Source organism: Pempheris klunzingeri, chromosome 9, assembly GCF_042242105.1.
Source record: "Pempheris klunzingeri isolate RE-2024b chromosome 9, fPemKlu1.hap1, whole genome shotgun sequence".
Classification (NCBI taxonomy): domain Eukaryota; kingdom Metazoa; phylum Chordata; class Actinopteri; order Acropomatiformes; family Pempheridae; genus Pempheris; species Pempheris klunzingeri.
Genome location: NC_092020.1, coordinates 22,825,779 through 22,843,118, shown reverse-complemented (window position 1 = coordinate 22,843,118; position 17,340 = coordinate 22,825,779). Strand labels below are relative to the sequence as shown.

Genomic DNA, 17,340 nt, shown 5'->3' with positions numbered 1-17,340 from the left:
TTGACAGTTTGTCCCCGCTTCCTGCTTTTGGGAAGAAGGGGATAATTATCTTAGCTTGCCCGAACTGATCCAACGATTACATTCTCTTTCTAAGTACAGATTGCTCGGGTGCCAGTCTGAGATTATCAGGATGCTCTCTCCTGCTCTTAAACCAGAGCGCTAGTGTGTGTCTGTGTGTGTGTGTGTATGTGTGTGTGTGTGTGTGTGTGCGCGTGCCCACAGTATTTAGGATCTTACCTTTGGGACGAGAATGTGGACACACATTTATTACTGTAATGCAGCATTCCTCTTTTTCAGCCCGGTTGACATTGATTTCACTCTGGTGGCATTGCGGTACGCTTTCCTTTGCACCATTGAAGCGGTAATTTATCACTGAATGCTGTGATGTCAGTTACAGCTGAGCATTATTTATAAATGGCATTAGCTCATCGGCGCCTCAGACGTTGACCGGGCTAATTGACACTTGCCTCGGTTGACCTCAAACAGCCATCCACTGCCAGACGTTTCCCCATATGGCCCTATATTTCCTTCGCACTTAAAGCATTCCTGCTGAGAGCAAACCCTTTTCATTAATCATTCTTGCCACGATTAGTATGCAGATCTCCTTATGTGTCATGTAGCCTCGGTGGAGAAAAGACCATGCATCAAAAATAGGCTTACGTAACGCCACATTAGCAGTTCTTTAGGGGGGCTGATACGTGTACAATCTTCTTATAGCAGCATTTGCTTATCTATGATTGAGTAATGTGGTGAGCTCCTCTATCCTGTTTGTAAGCACACATACACAGGCTGCACATAAGACTGTGTTATTGAGGGGAAAAAGACCTCAGTCTGAACTGTACAACACAACACAATGGGCAAGAATCAATCACAGTAACCAAGGAGCTTTGCAACATTCGTCAGAATCCTGACGATCCTGCAAGTTTATTTAGTGTGAAACCGCCACCCCCCAGAATGCATCTTTGCAGTTGCATCACATATTGTTAATGTGATTCTGTGTCAAGAGTGAATAGTTGTACAGTCTTCCTCATCATGGCGGACTAGCAGTGTGGAGTGAAAACTCAAGATGACGAGAAATGTTTCTTCAAAGAACAGAGAGTAATGGACGAGGCTGGGAAGATATTTGTCCCTTTTTTGTGAATAATTTCTATAAATGCGGTGTAGTCTATTCCAATGGACAAAAGATCACGCATTCCTTACCTTATGTACAGTGACATTACTAGAGATTTAACCAAAATGCTTTGGCTCTTCTTAATTTTTCCATGTCCTTCGTGTCTAATTTTACAGACTCTGAATTGGCTATATGAGATGTCCGATTTAAATGTATTTAAAAGTATTTCCTTTATCTGTTTGTGAAAAGTCACATTGTTTGCCACTAATAGACGTGCTCCTACTAAAGAAATTCGATTTACAGTTGGGGATAGAAAGAAAAAAAAATTCCACTCGCACATTAAAAACAAATAGTGACGCGCAGCGTACAATAGGATTTGTTGTTCCTGGTATGTATTTGTCATGAAAGAGAATAGTTTAGTCATTAAGTCATGTATGGAATATTACAAGTGAGCTCGACAGGACTGACAAGAATGAAAAATGAATGTGACTGTTTCACAGTTTCAACAGTTCTTGAGCAGTTTGACTAATTGCTCTGATATGTGTCCTTTGAAAGGAGGACTTTGTGACTGCAATGTGACCATCTGCATTGTGCCATGTTCCAAAGTATATTTAACTCACTGTAGGTACTGCACTTGCTGCTATGCTGGCTTTCTCTGTGTCATGAAATATGTGATTCACATTGGGATAGTGTTCTCATGGATGGTTCTTTAGAGGACTGACTGCCTGCGGCTGTGTTATTATCAGGCTAAATGAAGACTGTATATGATTATAATTGGAGGGAAAGATGCAGGCCATTCATGCATGCTTCCCTATAGGCTCGGGTGCTTTGAATCCACCAGCAAGTGTGGTGCAGACCCAACACAATGACTCCCTGTTACAACCAGCTTCTGCTTGTCAAAAACAGTTAAAATCACCCCAATTATTTTGTCGCGGCACTGGAAATGGCTGTTTTAGCTAAATTGTACCAACTGTGGTTGTACAAATGCCAAGACTTAAACAAATACTTGTACTGTAAATCTAGTTTGATTTATAGAACAGTATTTGCAAAAAGCTTGACAATTGTGGAGAAAGAGAATTGATGATTATGGACAGATATAGAATATTCTCCAAATAGATTAATTGGAGATTTTAAAAACTAAGATATTTTTCAACACTTGTTCTCAGATGGGATTTTGATTAGAATACACATATAGTGCAATAAAAAAACAACTTGCATATTTTTTACTAACCTTTGAAAACCACATTAACACCCCCTAGTTTTCAGTTTTGTGATAACAGTTTAATGAAATAAATTTGGTTTGAGTTAATTAGCGTGAAAAATTCAAAATCACCTCACATCATGCACGCTACAATAAATAGCAATCACAAAGAGCAATGAATCTACCTATAAACTTAGAAATTGTATTAAAAGAGCAGGTCTGTACTATTTTCCCGTTTTGACTTTGTGTAGTTTACTTGATCCTAAGGAAAGGGAAAACCTCAACTTGTGACTGAAGTGGTAAAAGTTCACAATGGTTTGCCATGTTTCTTTTGTAAAACATCCTCAGGATATAGCCTGAAATCCCCGTCCGTCTGAAGCTGGGGCCTATTTTGGTCGGAGTGAAGTGAAAGGCCTTGGGTGGGATCATAAGGCAACTCTGTAAACAGGAAACTTCCATTCAAGACCAGGCGAGCTGGGCGCACCAATGTGGTGCAGATGCTAAACACAAGAACACTATGATTGGTTTCTGAGTAGTGCATCTCTTGAATCAGGAGCAGGCACTGCCATTATTTGATGTAGGGATAAAGGTTGTACTTTGCCTCATTGTGCGTGATTTTCACACAGGAGGCATGGTTTGCTTAAGTGGCTTTCACAGTGCCTTTATCTTTATAGCTGTTGTGACCATAACTGGCAGCTCACCAGATACATCATCAGAACAGAAGTGTTTTCTTTCACCGACCTTTGAAAACAACACTCCCCCCTTGGATGGAAGGTTCACAGTGCGACAATCACAGCCTTTGAGATAAAAAGGCAAGGAGTCACACCTAATACAGGCAGGCACTAGACCTCACTCCATTGTGATGGCAAACCATGAAAGAGCATAGATGACAATGTTGTCTAGTTACTAACAAAGGCAATGCTGCTGGCTCACTCCCAGCTCAGAGGGAACATGTTGTCCATGTGCTGATATTCCTGCAGCCCAGAGACCCTCTGGAAGCACTCCAAACATGAGACCACTGGCGCTGCCAAAGGTTGCATTTAGAACTAATTTAGTGCACTAGGTTGCCAAATTGAAAACAGTGAGTCGTATTTATTTAACCAATGTATTTATGGTCAGCAACACGAAAGCTCGTTTTCATGTGGCAAATTATGTCTCCAATAGATTTGGGTTGATTTGTTTTGAGATGCAGTCCGTCTTGCCTGTTAAATCCTGGCAGTATTTCTTTTTAATATGTGCGCATGTGGCACTTGTGTTTGTTGCAGGTACTTATTTCATGTGCAATGCAATATAGCTATCTTGTAAAGGACTTTCAGGCATGTATTGGCCATGTTGGGTAACTTTTCTGGTAATATTCCTTTATTTTGGTGAAAGTGTAGGAGAAGATGTTCTTTTTTCTTTTGTCCAAAACATTGTATGTCCGGGTGTTACGGGATAAAAACATACAACAAAACCAGAGTAACTCGTGCATTATTAGGGATTGCATTATTGAAAATGGTGAAAGTGACAAATGTGCAAAAACATTTATCTTGCCACAACAACAACATCATCAAGACATGCTCCTGAACAACAGTAGAGGAGATTTTACAGGACATTTCTTACAACAAACTAATTCCAGTGTCCCTCTTGTGACAAGTGAGTGTTTGTGGCATTGAGGCCCGAAAGAAAAATCTGGCTTGTGTGAAAGCAGTTCTTGTAGTGAAAGAGTTTTCTGGTTGTTCCCTAGCAACCCAAAGCCAGAGTTGCACTGTAATGCTGGAAATAGTTTCTACAGAAGACCATAGGGGGAAACCAGCAGAGATTTAAAAGATTGATTATTACATTTCATAAATATTTCAATGGGATTAATGGCTCTAGTGTCTAGGAAACAGACTAAATGGATGCAGTCACAGCAAAGTATTGAACCCAGGCAGAGTTGGGACTCAGTGTTATTTTTCTCCCATTGTGGAGCTCTGGGGGATTTCATTAGTAACTTTCCTCCAGCCTTTGGCTTCTATTTGTGTCAAGTTAATTGGACAGAAAGTGGGGGAAGCTGGAACCAAGCATTTTTGGATCATTTAGGCCACCGAGCAAGCCATTTGCCCCAGCAAGATTAAAGCACATCCCCATCCCATTCTGTCCACCCTACCCTCTTCTCCTTGTTTTCTCTTTGAGCCCCCATGAATTGATCTTTATATGATGTTGCGTAACTTTGTGATGATTGCGCTGCACCTCTTTGAGGCCTTTGTTTGAGCGAGATGGAGCGGGTTTCATTCGGCCGGACAGTTGGCTTTGTTCCCGGGTACAGACCTGCTACGATGAGGTTCAATGACAGGGCTGAGAGATCTCTTTGTGTCCACTATTGGTGGGAGTCCAGCGGTGAATCCACATTGAGCCATTGTTGTGGTTAAGGCTGCATGTTTATGGCTAAAATAAGTGGTGTTTTTACTCAAGATATCATAATAATTGAAACAAAATCATTAAGATTTGTTGTGGTTATTTCACATCCTCTTTTAATAATCATTTTAGATATAGAGTTTGGTATTCAAGTTATGTAAATCAATACTGTTAATGCACCAGCATTCAAACATTTGTAGATGTGGAAATTTGTAATCTTTTGAGATTTCAAAGCCATATCATGAAATGTTGCCTGACCAATGGCCCAAAATGCCAAAATATGAAATTTACTATAAAATGACAAAGAAAATCAGCAAAATGAACTTAGTGATCAACTGACAATGGGGGGAAAAAAAGCTACATATTGAATTGACTGATCAATTAATCGACAATTGTTGCAGTTTAGGAAACTGTACTGCAGGAAAGTATTTTTTTACTTCTTTCACAGCCATGTGTGGTCCTTTTGGCATCATCGTTTCACTTTCTAAACAGAGATTCTAACACGTGATTAATGATTATTAATCATTCAGACCTGTCGTAGATGCATAATGTGTGTGAGGCTGTGTTTACAGTCTGGTACAGTGGCTGACTCTGAACGAGGCTGTGGTCAGAGTAGAGGCTGCTGTGGTGCAACACTGTGGTCAAAGACAGTCAAGAGGCTACAGACTACATTGAGTCTGCATCACCAACAAACATGGTCATGATTTTGGTGTAAAATCGTGATCACTGTTAAGAAGTCGAGGAGCAGACTGTGTGAACGCCTCAGAGGTAATCCTGACAGCGTATTGGACGTAATCTCGACACCATTTTAGCTGGTCTACAGCAGCTTGAGGAAACAGGTTCTAACATGATACGGGAATAGAAATGTCAAGAAAATAAGCTGAATAGCTGAACTTGTAACCTCAGGATTTCCTTAAGGTGGGTCCTAAAACATTACTTGTACTGCTGACTCTTTTTACAAATTACAGTTCATCTTAAAGTGTCCTGCAACTTTACTGTTTTTGTTCACTCTCCCTCTGTCATTTTTGGCCACAGCAGGCAGCTGTTTTTAGTGTAAAAGCTCTTAAACCCCACTCTACACTATCTATTCGACCCCAAACCTCAGATAGACACGGTGGGTAACTAGCCTGTGAACACAGTGGAGCATTTAGCTGTGAAAAAGCCACATATTTCCCTCAGGAGGTGGTCGAGACCAAAACCAAAAGTGGCACAAACCTGCTTTGCTTTGTGAAATGAAAATGGCTGGTGAACAAATGTTTTAACATCAGTGTAGCTGCTCATTTTTGAAGTTCAAACAGATTAAAGAACTGCGTGTGAGCAGGTGTTAAACTCTCCTCATCACTCTTAAAGTCTAATGCCTGATCTTTAATTTATTCATGTGAGGCTGTTGATAGCTTTGACTTCTTGCTCTGTGTGACAGCACTCTGGCATTATGGGGCGCGACTGAATCAGCAAATGTCATTCAGTGCTAATACGATCGCTGTGAGATCCTGTATCACTGTGTCTTGACGAATGCTTTGTGGATAATACAGAAACGGCACCAGAGTGCATTTACGTGGCTTGATTTTACCCTAAAGGGCAGCAGTGCAGTATTGTGTCCTTACAGTGTTTACTGCAGATTCTGCATGAGTAATCGGTACACATTACCATGTGCAGCTCTTTGTATAAATCATATTTTTAAGCGAATTAATAAAATGTTCTGTGCCTGCAGTGCGAACATTGCAGCTCTTCCTTAATGCTGACCACAAGCTCCTTTCCTCATAAATGATCTCCTCTCTGATATTTCATTTTTCCCCCTCTGGAGGTATTGTCAAATAAAGTTAGAACAACAAGATAATGAAACTTCCCCTCCTTCCTCACCTGAAAGGGTTTTTTTTTTTTTTTTTAATCACTTGTGCTGGTTTGCTATCACGCAGCCATCGGTGAGATAGTGAGCTGCTGCAGTAAGTTATTCTCAACACATTCTTAACACTGCAAGATATATTTTGACATGCTACAATGATACTCAAGCGCACTCTTTATATAACACGCTCTTTATCTTTAGAAAAAGTTTGCCGGAGGCTTGGTTGCACAAGTCTATTTTTTGAAGTGCTGGGCTGAAGACGCACACATGCACACACTTCCAAACCAACATCTGTGTCAGCTGGCTGCAGCACTGATCAAAGCAGATGGTTTGGAGAGGTCAGTTAACCCTTAACATTCATTTTGATATGCTTACTGCTGAGACAGATTTGTTGGCGTGCACACTTTTTATTTTTTTAAAGATCATCCTCTGGCCGCACAGTTCTTCCAGAAAACATGTGATAAAACTCACTATCTGCTGCTACTTGTGCAGTCTAGCATGCTCCTCATTTGCATGCCTCAAGAGACCGAGTGCATTTTAGTTCCTGGGGGTTTTGTACTGGCAGGCAGCTCAAGTAGGTGCTGTTAAGCTCATTCACATGCCTCCCTTGATTCCTGTTCCAGCCAGTCACCATGTCCACCAGCTGCCTGACCATGGTGGGAAATAAACAGCAGCTCCCAAGTGCTTTTAAATTTTGTCTGGGACTGCAAAGTTGTGCTGCTCCGCCAGCCACTTCAGCCACCCATTATCATTCGGAGATGTAATTCTGCTCAATAGATTCCATCGAGCTGGCGTAAAAGTGAAAGCGGAGGATGGCTGTTCATATTAGATGCCTTCCTGCAGACAAAGAAGAGCCCTACGTTCTTCTTGTGTCCAGGTGGCAGTGGAAGTGGGATTGTTTGCGCGGCACTTAATTCAGCAGCCAAAGCAGAGAGGAAGAAGAAGAAGAGGGCCATGTGCTCTGCTAGCTTAACCTGTTGACTTAACACCATGTGCTTATAGTTAATAAGGCTGCTAATTAGCTTTGTGTAGTATGTGCCAACTTCATTCAGGTGGCACACAGATTTAATGCAACCCTAGTGGGAAAACATGTGTTTCATCAACAATTTGGTAATGGTAAATGGTCTGTATTTGTATAGCACCTTTCTAGTTATTTCAGCTACTCAAAGCGCTTTGCATGACATCCTCATTCACCCATTCACACATCATTCATACAGGAGGAATGTCATTTTGGAGGAGACTATTCTTTCATACTCATTCACACACTGAAGCCATGCTTCAGGAGCAAGTTGGGGTTCAGTGTCTCGCCCAAGGACACTTCGACATGTTGACCCATAGGAGCCGGGGATCGAACCCCCGACCCCCACAGCCGTAAGTGTTGTGTGATGCTGTCATTATTACTAATAAGTTCAAAATATAAAGAAATAGCCATTAAATCGGAGCACATATGTCTGGATCCTTTTCATTTATGTTTGTTTTTTTTTCCCCAAGGAATGAATGTAGTGTTTTTGGAATGAGCTCTTCCATTCCGCCAGCGAAGCCCTTTGCTATCGTCACATGCTGTGTCTTTGTAAAACGGGCACTCAGACCTCGACGTTTGGCCAGGACAGCCACAGATAGCGGCGTGGCGGTGCTCGTCACTGTGTGACCTTGTTGAAGCCCACAAAGCCTCCACCTGCTCTCTCACACAGGCTAATGTATAAAAATACCCAGCAGATCCCACACTCTCTGTCAATAGAGATTCAAGGACAGCTGCTGGCCACCCTGTTAACACAGGGAATGTACAAACAAAGGCAAGGGAATACACACAAGCACACGCACGCACACACACACACACATATATATATATATTAACACAAACAGAGACAGACATGCACATGGAGTCACCCAGTGAAGCATCATACTGCTGCCCCTGAGGTGCATGATGAATGTTGTGCACATTTGCAATAAACTGCCGTCGCTGCTGTTTTGTCTGCTTCAGGGGGGCGGTCTTCTTCAGTCCCACTTGGCACACTGACACAGACACGCTGCGGCGTTTGTGCTGAGAAGACAATATAATGCAATATATTGCCATTAGCAGATACTGCACCGTAGGCAACATGACCCTCCAACCTTCAACACAGGCTGTCTGACTCCCAGTGGTCTGTTTACCTCGTTACGCAGCTACAGGCTGTTTACCTCCTCGTACAGCAGCTCTGTCTACTCCATTATGCTCCAACACCCGCTTTAAATTGTTATTCAGTCTCTGATGAACCCATATGCTCTTTATTAGACAGCCAGACTTTGACGGGACTGACATTTCATTTTACCCACGGCTGCATTAAAGTTCAGTGTGGAGAAATAAGAAAATGCACAGTTTTCTAATCAAAGTGACATTTAGCAGTTGAAGTAATGAACACTGGTACGACCTGAGGGACAGTGTGCTGTCAGGTAAATATAGCAGCCACCAGCAATTATGTTCCTTATGGATTCATCTTTTGATTAATCGCTTGACTTAAAAAAAAAAAAGATTCAGAAAGTAATGAATAATGCTCATTGCAACAGTGACCTCTTCAGATGTCTTATTTTGTCTAAGTGACACCCCAAAGGGAAAAACTCTCAGCTATTTTGATGGTTGATGAGATATTTATTTAGCAACAATACCATACAGTGAGTTCTCTAGCTACGCCTTCCTAAATGTAAGACATTTCTGCTGTGTTTCTGGTTTGTCAGGTTGGATGTCGGGGGAAATTGTGAGAAGTTTTTAAGACTGCTAGCACCCCAGCAGGTCCCCAGATGCTCGGTCCTAATAGTTGGCCCAGGCGGCTCCTCCAGTTGGTATGCTATATAGTACCCTCCATAGGTTAGCGAGCCGTGGGGGGTGGGATGGCCTCCTTAGGCCTTGTGTGTGTGTCTGTCTGTCGTTGTGGACATTGAGACATTATCTAGCCAGTGTCATCTGAGGAATGCAAGCCTCACCCCTGCCTGACACACAAGATGGCCCCCGCTGTCATGGTAACAGGATCCAGGAATACCGACACGTCACTGAACGAGGGGTCGTCGGTGTAGAAAGGCAAACCTGGAAAAGGTCAAATCTTCAAAAGGGAATGTTCTGGACCATGACGGTGTGTAGCGCTGCACAGGAATGAATGAATGCCTGATATAATGGATACTAATTACTGCATTTGTTAATAAAAAGATACGCCGCAGTTCGCTTTGAAATGAGAAATTCCCGCACTTTAATATCTCCTTTTTTGCTAAGCACCGAGTAAGAAAGGAAGAAAGTCCACACGTTTTGCAGTTCAAACAAAAATTATCATTTGATTTCTTTAATCATGCTTATGTCACCCTAATGAGCTGGTTTTGCACACCACATCCTCATTGTTTGAGTCCAACCCTCAAGCGGCCGCAGTGAAGTTCAGAGGGTGAAGGTACGGAGTTAAAAGCTCGCCCGGCAGTGACAAGTGAGCAATTGTTATAAAACTAGGTCGTCCTTGCTCCCAAGTCGCGGGGGATTAATTTGTGCTTTTCACAGCTATTTTCTGAAACAGAACGACAACAAATCCTTGCCGCATAGAGCGCCGTGATTAGAACGTCCATTCCTTCTTTGACTGCCAGGGATCGCGGTTGTAAGCATCTTAGACAGGAGTGGTGTAATGAGCCGACGGCTAGAAACATTCAGCTCGTCCCCTGAACGCAGTCTCTCTCTCTTTCAAACTGAACACTGTAAAAGTCAATTCTGTGGTTTTAATGTGATGTTTAATTACATTACGTTCAGTCACATTTCAAGATTTTTCTCAAGTCTTGTGCTTTTTATCAGCACTCCCCCGTTCCGCTGTCCTGTTCTCATTTAGTTACAGACTTAAAGGAAAGTTTGTTTTTTTTGTTTCTTTTTCTAAGTAGCTGATGATGGAAAGTGCGTCATGCTGCACCGTTTGTCGTATTTGAACCAGCAAACGTCAGAGCGCAGGCTTGCTCCACTGACCGCCACTGAGGACAGAAGGAAAGGACGCAATTTGCCAAATTCTACAACTTGCCAGCGAGATGTTACTCAGTGTGAAAACTCATTCAGACAAGTTCTTTACAAGTTGCCTGGCAGTGCTGACAAAAGTACATATGCCTCACAGTGGGTGGCCCCCTGGTGTCTCTCTCACTCTCTCTGCCATTCTGTTCGTCTCTCTGCTGGCCTCATAAGAATAGCAGTAGAGTTGGCAGACAGACGTTCTCATTTTATGTGTGTCAGGATGACAATGAGAAATGATGACTCGTAATGGGCATTTTTCACTTTTGGCCATTTTAAAGACTAAAGGATTCATTTTAAGAAGTATTTAATAGACAATGAGAGTAGCTGTTCATAGCAGCCCTCGGTAAATTGTACTAAATTATATTTATACCACGATGCAGTTACACTAATGACAAATAGATGTGAAACAATTATTCAATATAGAATTGATCTGAATCAGCAGTTTTTCAATTGATTTTTATTCCAAAACAAGGATCACATTCATTATGCGTAAACTTTTTGGATTCAAGGATGGCGAGAGGCAGAAGCGCATACTTGGCAAGCAATGTTTTGCATTGCAGCAGAACACCACAAGTACACTCCAGCACCTGAAACTAAACTATAAAGCTATAAAGGCCACAGAAAAGTACCAGGACTACCATCCTCTTTCTATCCAGCATTCTGCAGTGTGCACTCCTGTGATGCTGCATACTGATACTAGATCTTTCAAGTGAAAGTACACTTTTGCAGTTCAGCCAGAAAGTAAGAAACATGTAAGAGGGATGATGGAAGGATTTCCTCGACAGTAGTGAGGCGAGCGCGAGGCTCGCATGCACACATGCAGACTGGAAATGTTGTTAACAAAGGAGACACAGTCATTGATTTTCTCTGCCGGGGACTCGGCGAGGGCAGCGCGTCACCGCAAGTGCCATCACGTGTCTGCTTTTATGAGGTTATAACACTTAATCGGCCATTCCTACACGGTATAAAAACACAACCCCATCACCTGCAGTTTGCTACATCAGCCCTTTGACACACATTAACAGATCAGTTTTTCTGCTGCGTGAGTTACGGCTCTAAAAAGATGCTGATACTCTCTTCTATCCACAGTTTTTGTCCTAGTGGGTTGGCGTTCAACAAGATATGTTGATGACTCATACAATTTATAGTTGTTGAAGTAAAAAAAAAACAGGTGTTCGTGGATTAAAACTATACTCGTGGATGTGTTGAAATACTGGTGTCTGATCATCCGTCAGGCTGCGTAGGTCATCAGAAATGCCCTTCACCTCCATACCTGAGACTCTTTTGTTTATCTCTCCCACAGTGGCCCATTGTTTTTGAGAGCTTGCAGCCCCTTTCTTTGATGTTTGTCTACAGTGGCTGATAGATGCATGCAGAGGTCCGCTATCTGCACTCAGCCAGAGGCAAATGAATAAATGGATTGACCATTTGTGCCACAGTGAAAGGGCCCGGCTAGAAGAAAGCTTCCTATCTGGCAAACAGACACTATGGTGTTAAGAGATAAGAAAAGCAGAGGCGCTCTGTAACCATAGTTCAGGGTGACCCGGGGCTGTTGAATTAATCAAAACAAACACTAATACAGTATTACAGTATTGGCAATTTCAGATTTTTCAGAATCTGAATTTCAGAAATTTGTTTGGCCCGTTAAATGTGTGGATATTTTACATATACTGCATATTTGATTATAAACTGAATATCTTTGGGTTTGTGCCTGTTCCAGCTTCTCAAATATGACCACTTGCTGACCATTTGTTGTTTGCCGCAGTAAATTGAACATCTTAAGGTTTTACATTGTTAGTCAAATGAAAGGCACAGATTGAAGACATTACTGTGGTCTCTGAGAAATCAGCAACGCCACTCTTATCAGTGTAAATCTATATTTTTACATTTGACAGATGAAAACAGTTGCAAGTTGCATCCCTATTTAGACTGGTGAATAGCATCGCCATCTCCGGTAACGTGTACTTTGAAATTTGAATTCTAAAAGAAATTCTGTTCTTTTGTTTCAACGTTTGTGTCAAAAACCTGTTACGCTAAAGCAAACAACACTGTTACATCATTTAGTGTCAAACTGATCTGGCTTGTCACACAGATATCCTATCATGTGAAACTGTATTTGTTTACACTGCAACCTCAGGCGCATTTATTTTCTCGTAAGTCTCAGTGAGCACAATGCAAGGAAAAAGATCACAACTTCCTTGACCTCCCTTTGCCCACCGAATGCTTTGCCACTCAGTAGACTGGCAAGGGGCCCGACACTGCACCCTCTCCCTCTGGGGCCCGGCATAATGGGTGGAAAATGGAGGGAGTCTTGGTCTGTGTGTGTGTGTGTGTGTGTGTGTTCTGGCCCCAAACAGGGAAGACAAGGCCTGCTATTGTTTAATTTGTATCCAGGAGAGGAAATGCCTCCACTCGTTTGGCTGCATTGCACTGCTACCATCTGTCTGACAAATGAAGGTGTAAAGCGATGACATGTTTTGTTGCATCAAGGAAATAACTGGGGGAGTGTACGGAGGTGCGATTGATAACCGGTATGTGAGGAACGCCAAGGGTAGTTTTGCACAAACAACTTTTTAAGTAGCCACGAGGGTTTATCAACAGCATCTCGGTGTGTTTTTCCTTCAGTGGGGGCCACCTGTGTTCCTGGAAGGATTAGCGAGGAATCGGAAGGAGGCGGGATTAGATGGTGTTACTGGTGCAGCCTGGGAGTTAGAGCTACCCCCCAAAAGCCCAAAAGCCAGCAGTTTTTAAAAAATGAACCAGCCTTGTCTTTATTCAGCACACACAATGAGCAGAAATTTGGCTGGATGCAGCCTTCATCAGCATGTCCTAGTTTCAGCTACCCACTGCTCATAGTCTGATTTCCTTGCTGTTTCTATCCTATGAGAGATGGTTGGTCCGGCTTTCAGCCAAAGATGTGAATGAACATGAAGCAGGGATCACCTAAGTGATGTTGAAAGCGTAGATCAAACACCCTCTGCCTTTGATCTCTTTGTAACAAGACAGAAAAAGTCTAAAAATCAGCTGTTCAATTAATTCAATGGAGGGTCCTATTTTTTGAAATGTTATTGTTTGGAATAAAGCAAATGAATTGCACGACAAAAGCCCCGGACCCCTCACTGAAAAGGTTGTATTGTGATTCAGTGATCCTGACCATGTCCTAAAACTGTCATGTATCCTCTCCCTGTGCACTTTGTGGTGATTGTGTTTGGCTCCGTTAAAAAAAAAAAAAGGAAGCCAGACGGAGAGAAAGAAAATCGGACCGGAAAATGTAGGGCCCAGGGAGTGGAAAAGATGGGGTCCTTTACATTCTTTCCATACAGTCAATCTGAAATATTTGCGAGTGAAGCCACAATTGATGGTTTTGCATATTTCTCCCTGTGAGGCTGAGTTTAAGTGGCGCTGGTTTATTCACAGTGATGTCACTAAGGAGGGGGAAAAGAAACCTGCAACACTGCCACCAAGTGGTGACCCTCTGCCTGGATTATTAGGTACTCAGAGCCTAAGAAGGGATTTCTTCCTTCCACGGTCTAAACTGACCTGAGTGTGTTAGAGCATTGGAAGAGAGTTTCTAATGACGCTATCCTTTTTCTCCCCTTCTGGTTTTTGTCCTCGGTGTGAGGTTGTGGCTGAGGACCACTATCGTAAGGGATGGGGATGTTCACATTTTTCATATAGACGAGACATGGTGGTCTTTGTCCTTTCCACTAAATAACATTCTATCAATAGGTTTACTTAATGTATGCATACTTTTCTGTTTTTTATGACTTTAACATTTGAAAACTTAAGGAGATGTACTACAGCCAGGAGTGAGTTTGGTATAATTTCATACTTTTTAAAGTCAGCACTGGAACTGTAATAGTTTAAAACTCCTTAAAGGATGGAATAATGTCAATGGTTTAACAAAGTTTGTAACACCAACAAAGGCCATTTGACATTCACCTTAGAGAGGTCAAAACTAATCTATGTTTTGGCAGGTTTTCTTTTAGGAATTACTTAATAGTTGCAGGTTATTCTTCTTTACAGTATGCTCTATAAACCTGAATGCTCACCATCATATTCAGACATTTGCTCACTGACCTATAGTCTCCATCAATTTTTCTCCTTCTGTAAATTAATTGGACGTTTTACTTTGCATTTGCAGCTTAGTAAGAATTAGTCTCATCTGTTGTCATCGTGCAGTACTGTGTACCCAGTTAATCATGGACGCAGTTTCTCCGTTGCCCAGTAGGTGGCAGTATGTGTCTGAACATTGCCTGTGTTGAACCTGTGCTTGCTGTTCCAGTGGCCGCAGACACTTTGAACATAAGGATTTGGTTAGTGAGGATATCACTGAGTGATGTAACAGGGCCAGGCAGCCCTGAGGACAACACAAGTTTCTTTCTGTGTCCGTTTCAGAAAGGCCAAACCCAAATGTAAAAAAAAAAACCCGACCCACACCCAGACATGTCCTGTAGTTTCGTAACACAATTTAGATGTCACATGTTTTGACGATGATATTTACTTGGCTGTTTTGTTAAATGCTGTGATGTTGCAGAGTTAGTACAGGTGCTGGAGACTTGTGTGCACTTATTTCATCACAGCCGCAAGGTGCTGGAAAACCTTGAAAATACACCGTGAACTTCAGATTCAATACTGAGCACATAGGCATACTGAGCATTTTGGGTGTGTCGTCTTCGTGTGTTGCTTATTTTCCAGCCGGTTGTTTCAATATTGTTTATTTTGTTAATCCAAGGTCATGTGCAGCTGAATTTTGTATGTTGAACCTTTGATTTGCATATTAGTAATAACCTTTGTCAAACATTGACTCACCTGGCTTTAAGTCAGAGCCTACACTGCACTGGTTTTGCACTAAAAATAAGATTTTTGTTGCGTTACGGACGTGTTGTTTTTATAGATTATGTTCTGCTTCTTAAATCGGCTCAAAGGCTTCTCAACACTGGCGTGGGTCGGGCACCTTTCCTCTACGGACACAGACACTGGAACACCAAACCAGGTCAAACAAAGTGGTATTCAGCCTTTTGTGATCAACATGTCATCACATTTTCAATAAGCTTATGATTGCTGCTCTCAGAAACATCACCCAGAGATGCACAAGGTGGCCATTCTGTGCGGTTTCACATGCGTGTTTGTGTGTGTCTGGCGGGGTCAGAACACAGAGTCTCTGTTGTCCCTCCGATCTGCTGTCGCCACATCTACCTCCAGTTGCCGCCAACAAAGACTTCCCAGTAGCTGCAACTAGCACCGCAATACACACACACACACACACACACAGAGTCAGTGCCTCAGTGTGTACCAATAGACAGTGGAGTAGCTGTGCTGGCTGCCAGCTCTCAGAGAGGGCCACTTTGTTTTACCTCTGCCTTGGATTCACGCCAAACAATCCGAGAGTCACTCACTGGGTCACTTGATGAAGTAATTGAATGGGGAGTTTATAGTTGTGCAGTCTACTTCCTTTTTTTTTTTTTCTCTCTCTCTCTGCGAGGTGCTTTATTGCTTTCTAATTCAATGCTTAGTCGCACAAATTAATGTCACTGTCCTTAGAAAAGATTTTGTGTTGAATGAGTGCCCGGTTTGTCCACTGCAGAATGAATGATCGGTATTTTTAAGCATCAGTAATCATTACTATGTCTATGTCCTGTGTTTGAGTGTGCTTTTCTTGACAAAGACTGAGAGTTGCCGTTAAGCTCTTTAAACTTGGTCCCTATTGGTCACTGTTAGCAACTCCTTCATATTATGCCATGCGTTGTTCATATCAAAAATAATGATTGCAGCATCTTTAGAGCTCCAGCTCTAAGCGCCTGTGTCTAACAACACTGTTCCTCTGTTCCTCTGTTCCTCAGGACCTGGAGATTGTCTACTCATATCTCCACGGCATGGAGGCCTTGTCCAACCTGCGAGAGCACCAGCTGAGGTCAGTGTCTGCACACACTCCTGGCTCTTAATCAACATAAGTTGGAGCTTGATATTCCAATCACATGAATTTCAAATGCTAATGAAAACGGAGCGACAACTCCTCAGTGTCTGCTCCATAACTGCTCTAGTGAGGGGTGGAAAATGAGCACAGAGCCGCCAGCCAAACGCTGGTGAAATTAGTCTGGTTTTCTCATACAGCAGCCACTCTGCTCTATAACAACTCATAGGCTGGGATTATTTTACCCTCTAAAAAGCAAATCTGCTTGCAAAAAGTCAGCTGGCACATAAAAAAGTACATTTTCCTCCTTGAAAATTGAAATTTTAAGCTTAATTAATTTTAAGTACTTGTTGAGGTTATCACTCTTCTAGATAACAAAGTGATCAGATCTGTTGGTTCTTGTCGGTGTGCACACATTAACATGATATGAAATGTAACAACCTCGAACTCCACTGGAAGAGGAACTTAATTAGACTTTAAGGGTGTGAATTTGTTTCACACCGGCCACTGAATTCTCCAGAAGTTGATGAAAGCAGGCATTCTTTGCTAATCCGTGGCTTGACATTAACAGAGAGGTTTTGATTTCTTGGACAATGGAGGTCTCTATTGTTGTATCAGGGAATTTAGCATGTGGAGAAGTTGACACGTGCCCTCCGACCAAGTGCTGTTAAAGAGATTTCACACATCAAAGTCTGTTTGCAGGCCTTTGGGGGTACTTGAAGCTAATGGCTTGAGGCTACATTAGCGTAACTAGCCGTCTGACCAAACCTGATGTGACCGTGCCGTTCTGTTCTCCGCGCATGGTTTTTGCCTTTTGCTCTGCCGTCACCACTTCAGCCTTCCAGTCTTTTCTACATCGACTCCCCAAACGGTGCACGTCAGAAGCCTGTTC

The 17,340-nt window shown here is 42.3% G+C and overlaps 1 protein-coding gene across 3 annotated transcripts in view; it reads left to right on the top strand.

The window, feature by feature from the left end:
* rapgef2b (Rap guanine nucleotide exchange factor 2b) overlaps positions 1–17,340 on the top strand; it is a 103,273-nt gene that overhangs the window by 9,779 nt on the left and 76,154 nt on the right. For all 3 annotated transcript variants that reach the window (XM_070836505.1, XM_070836504.1, XM_070836503.1), the window contains exon 2: positions 16,378–16,448. In XM_070836505.1, coding sequence (XP_070692606.1) covers positions 16,378–16,448 — 71 coding nt within the window. The remainder of the gene's footprint in view (positions 1–16,377; positions 16,449–17,340) is intronic.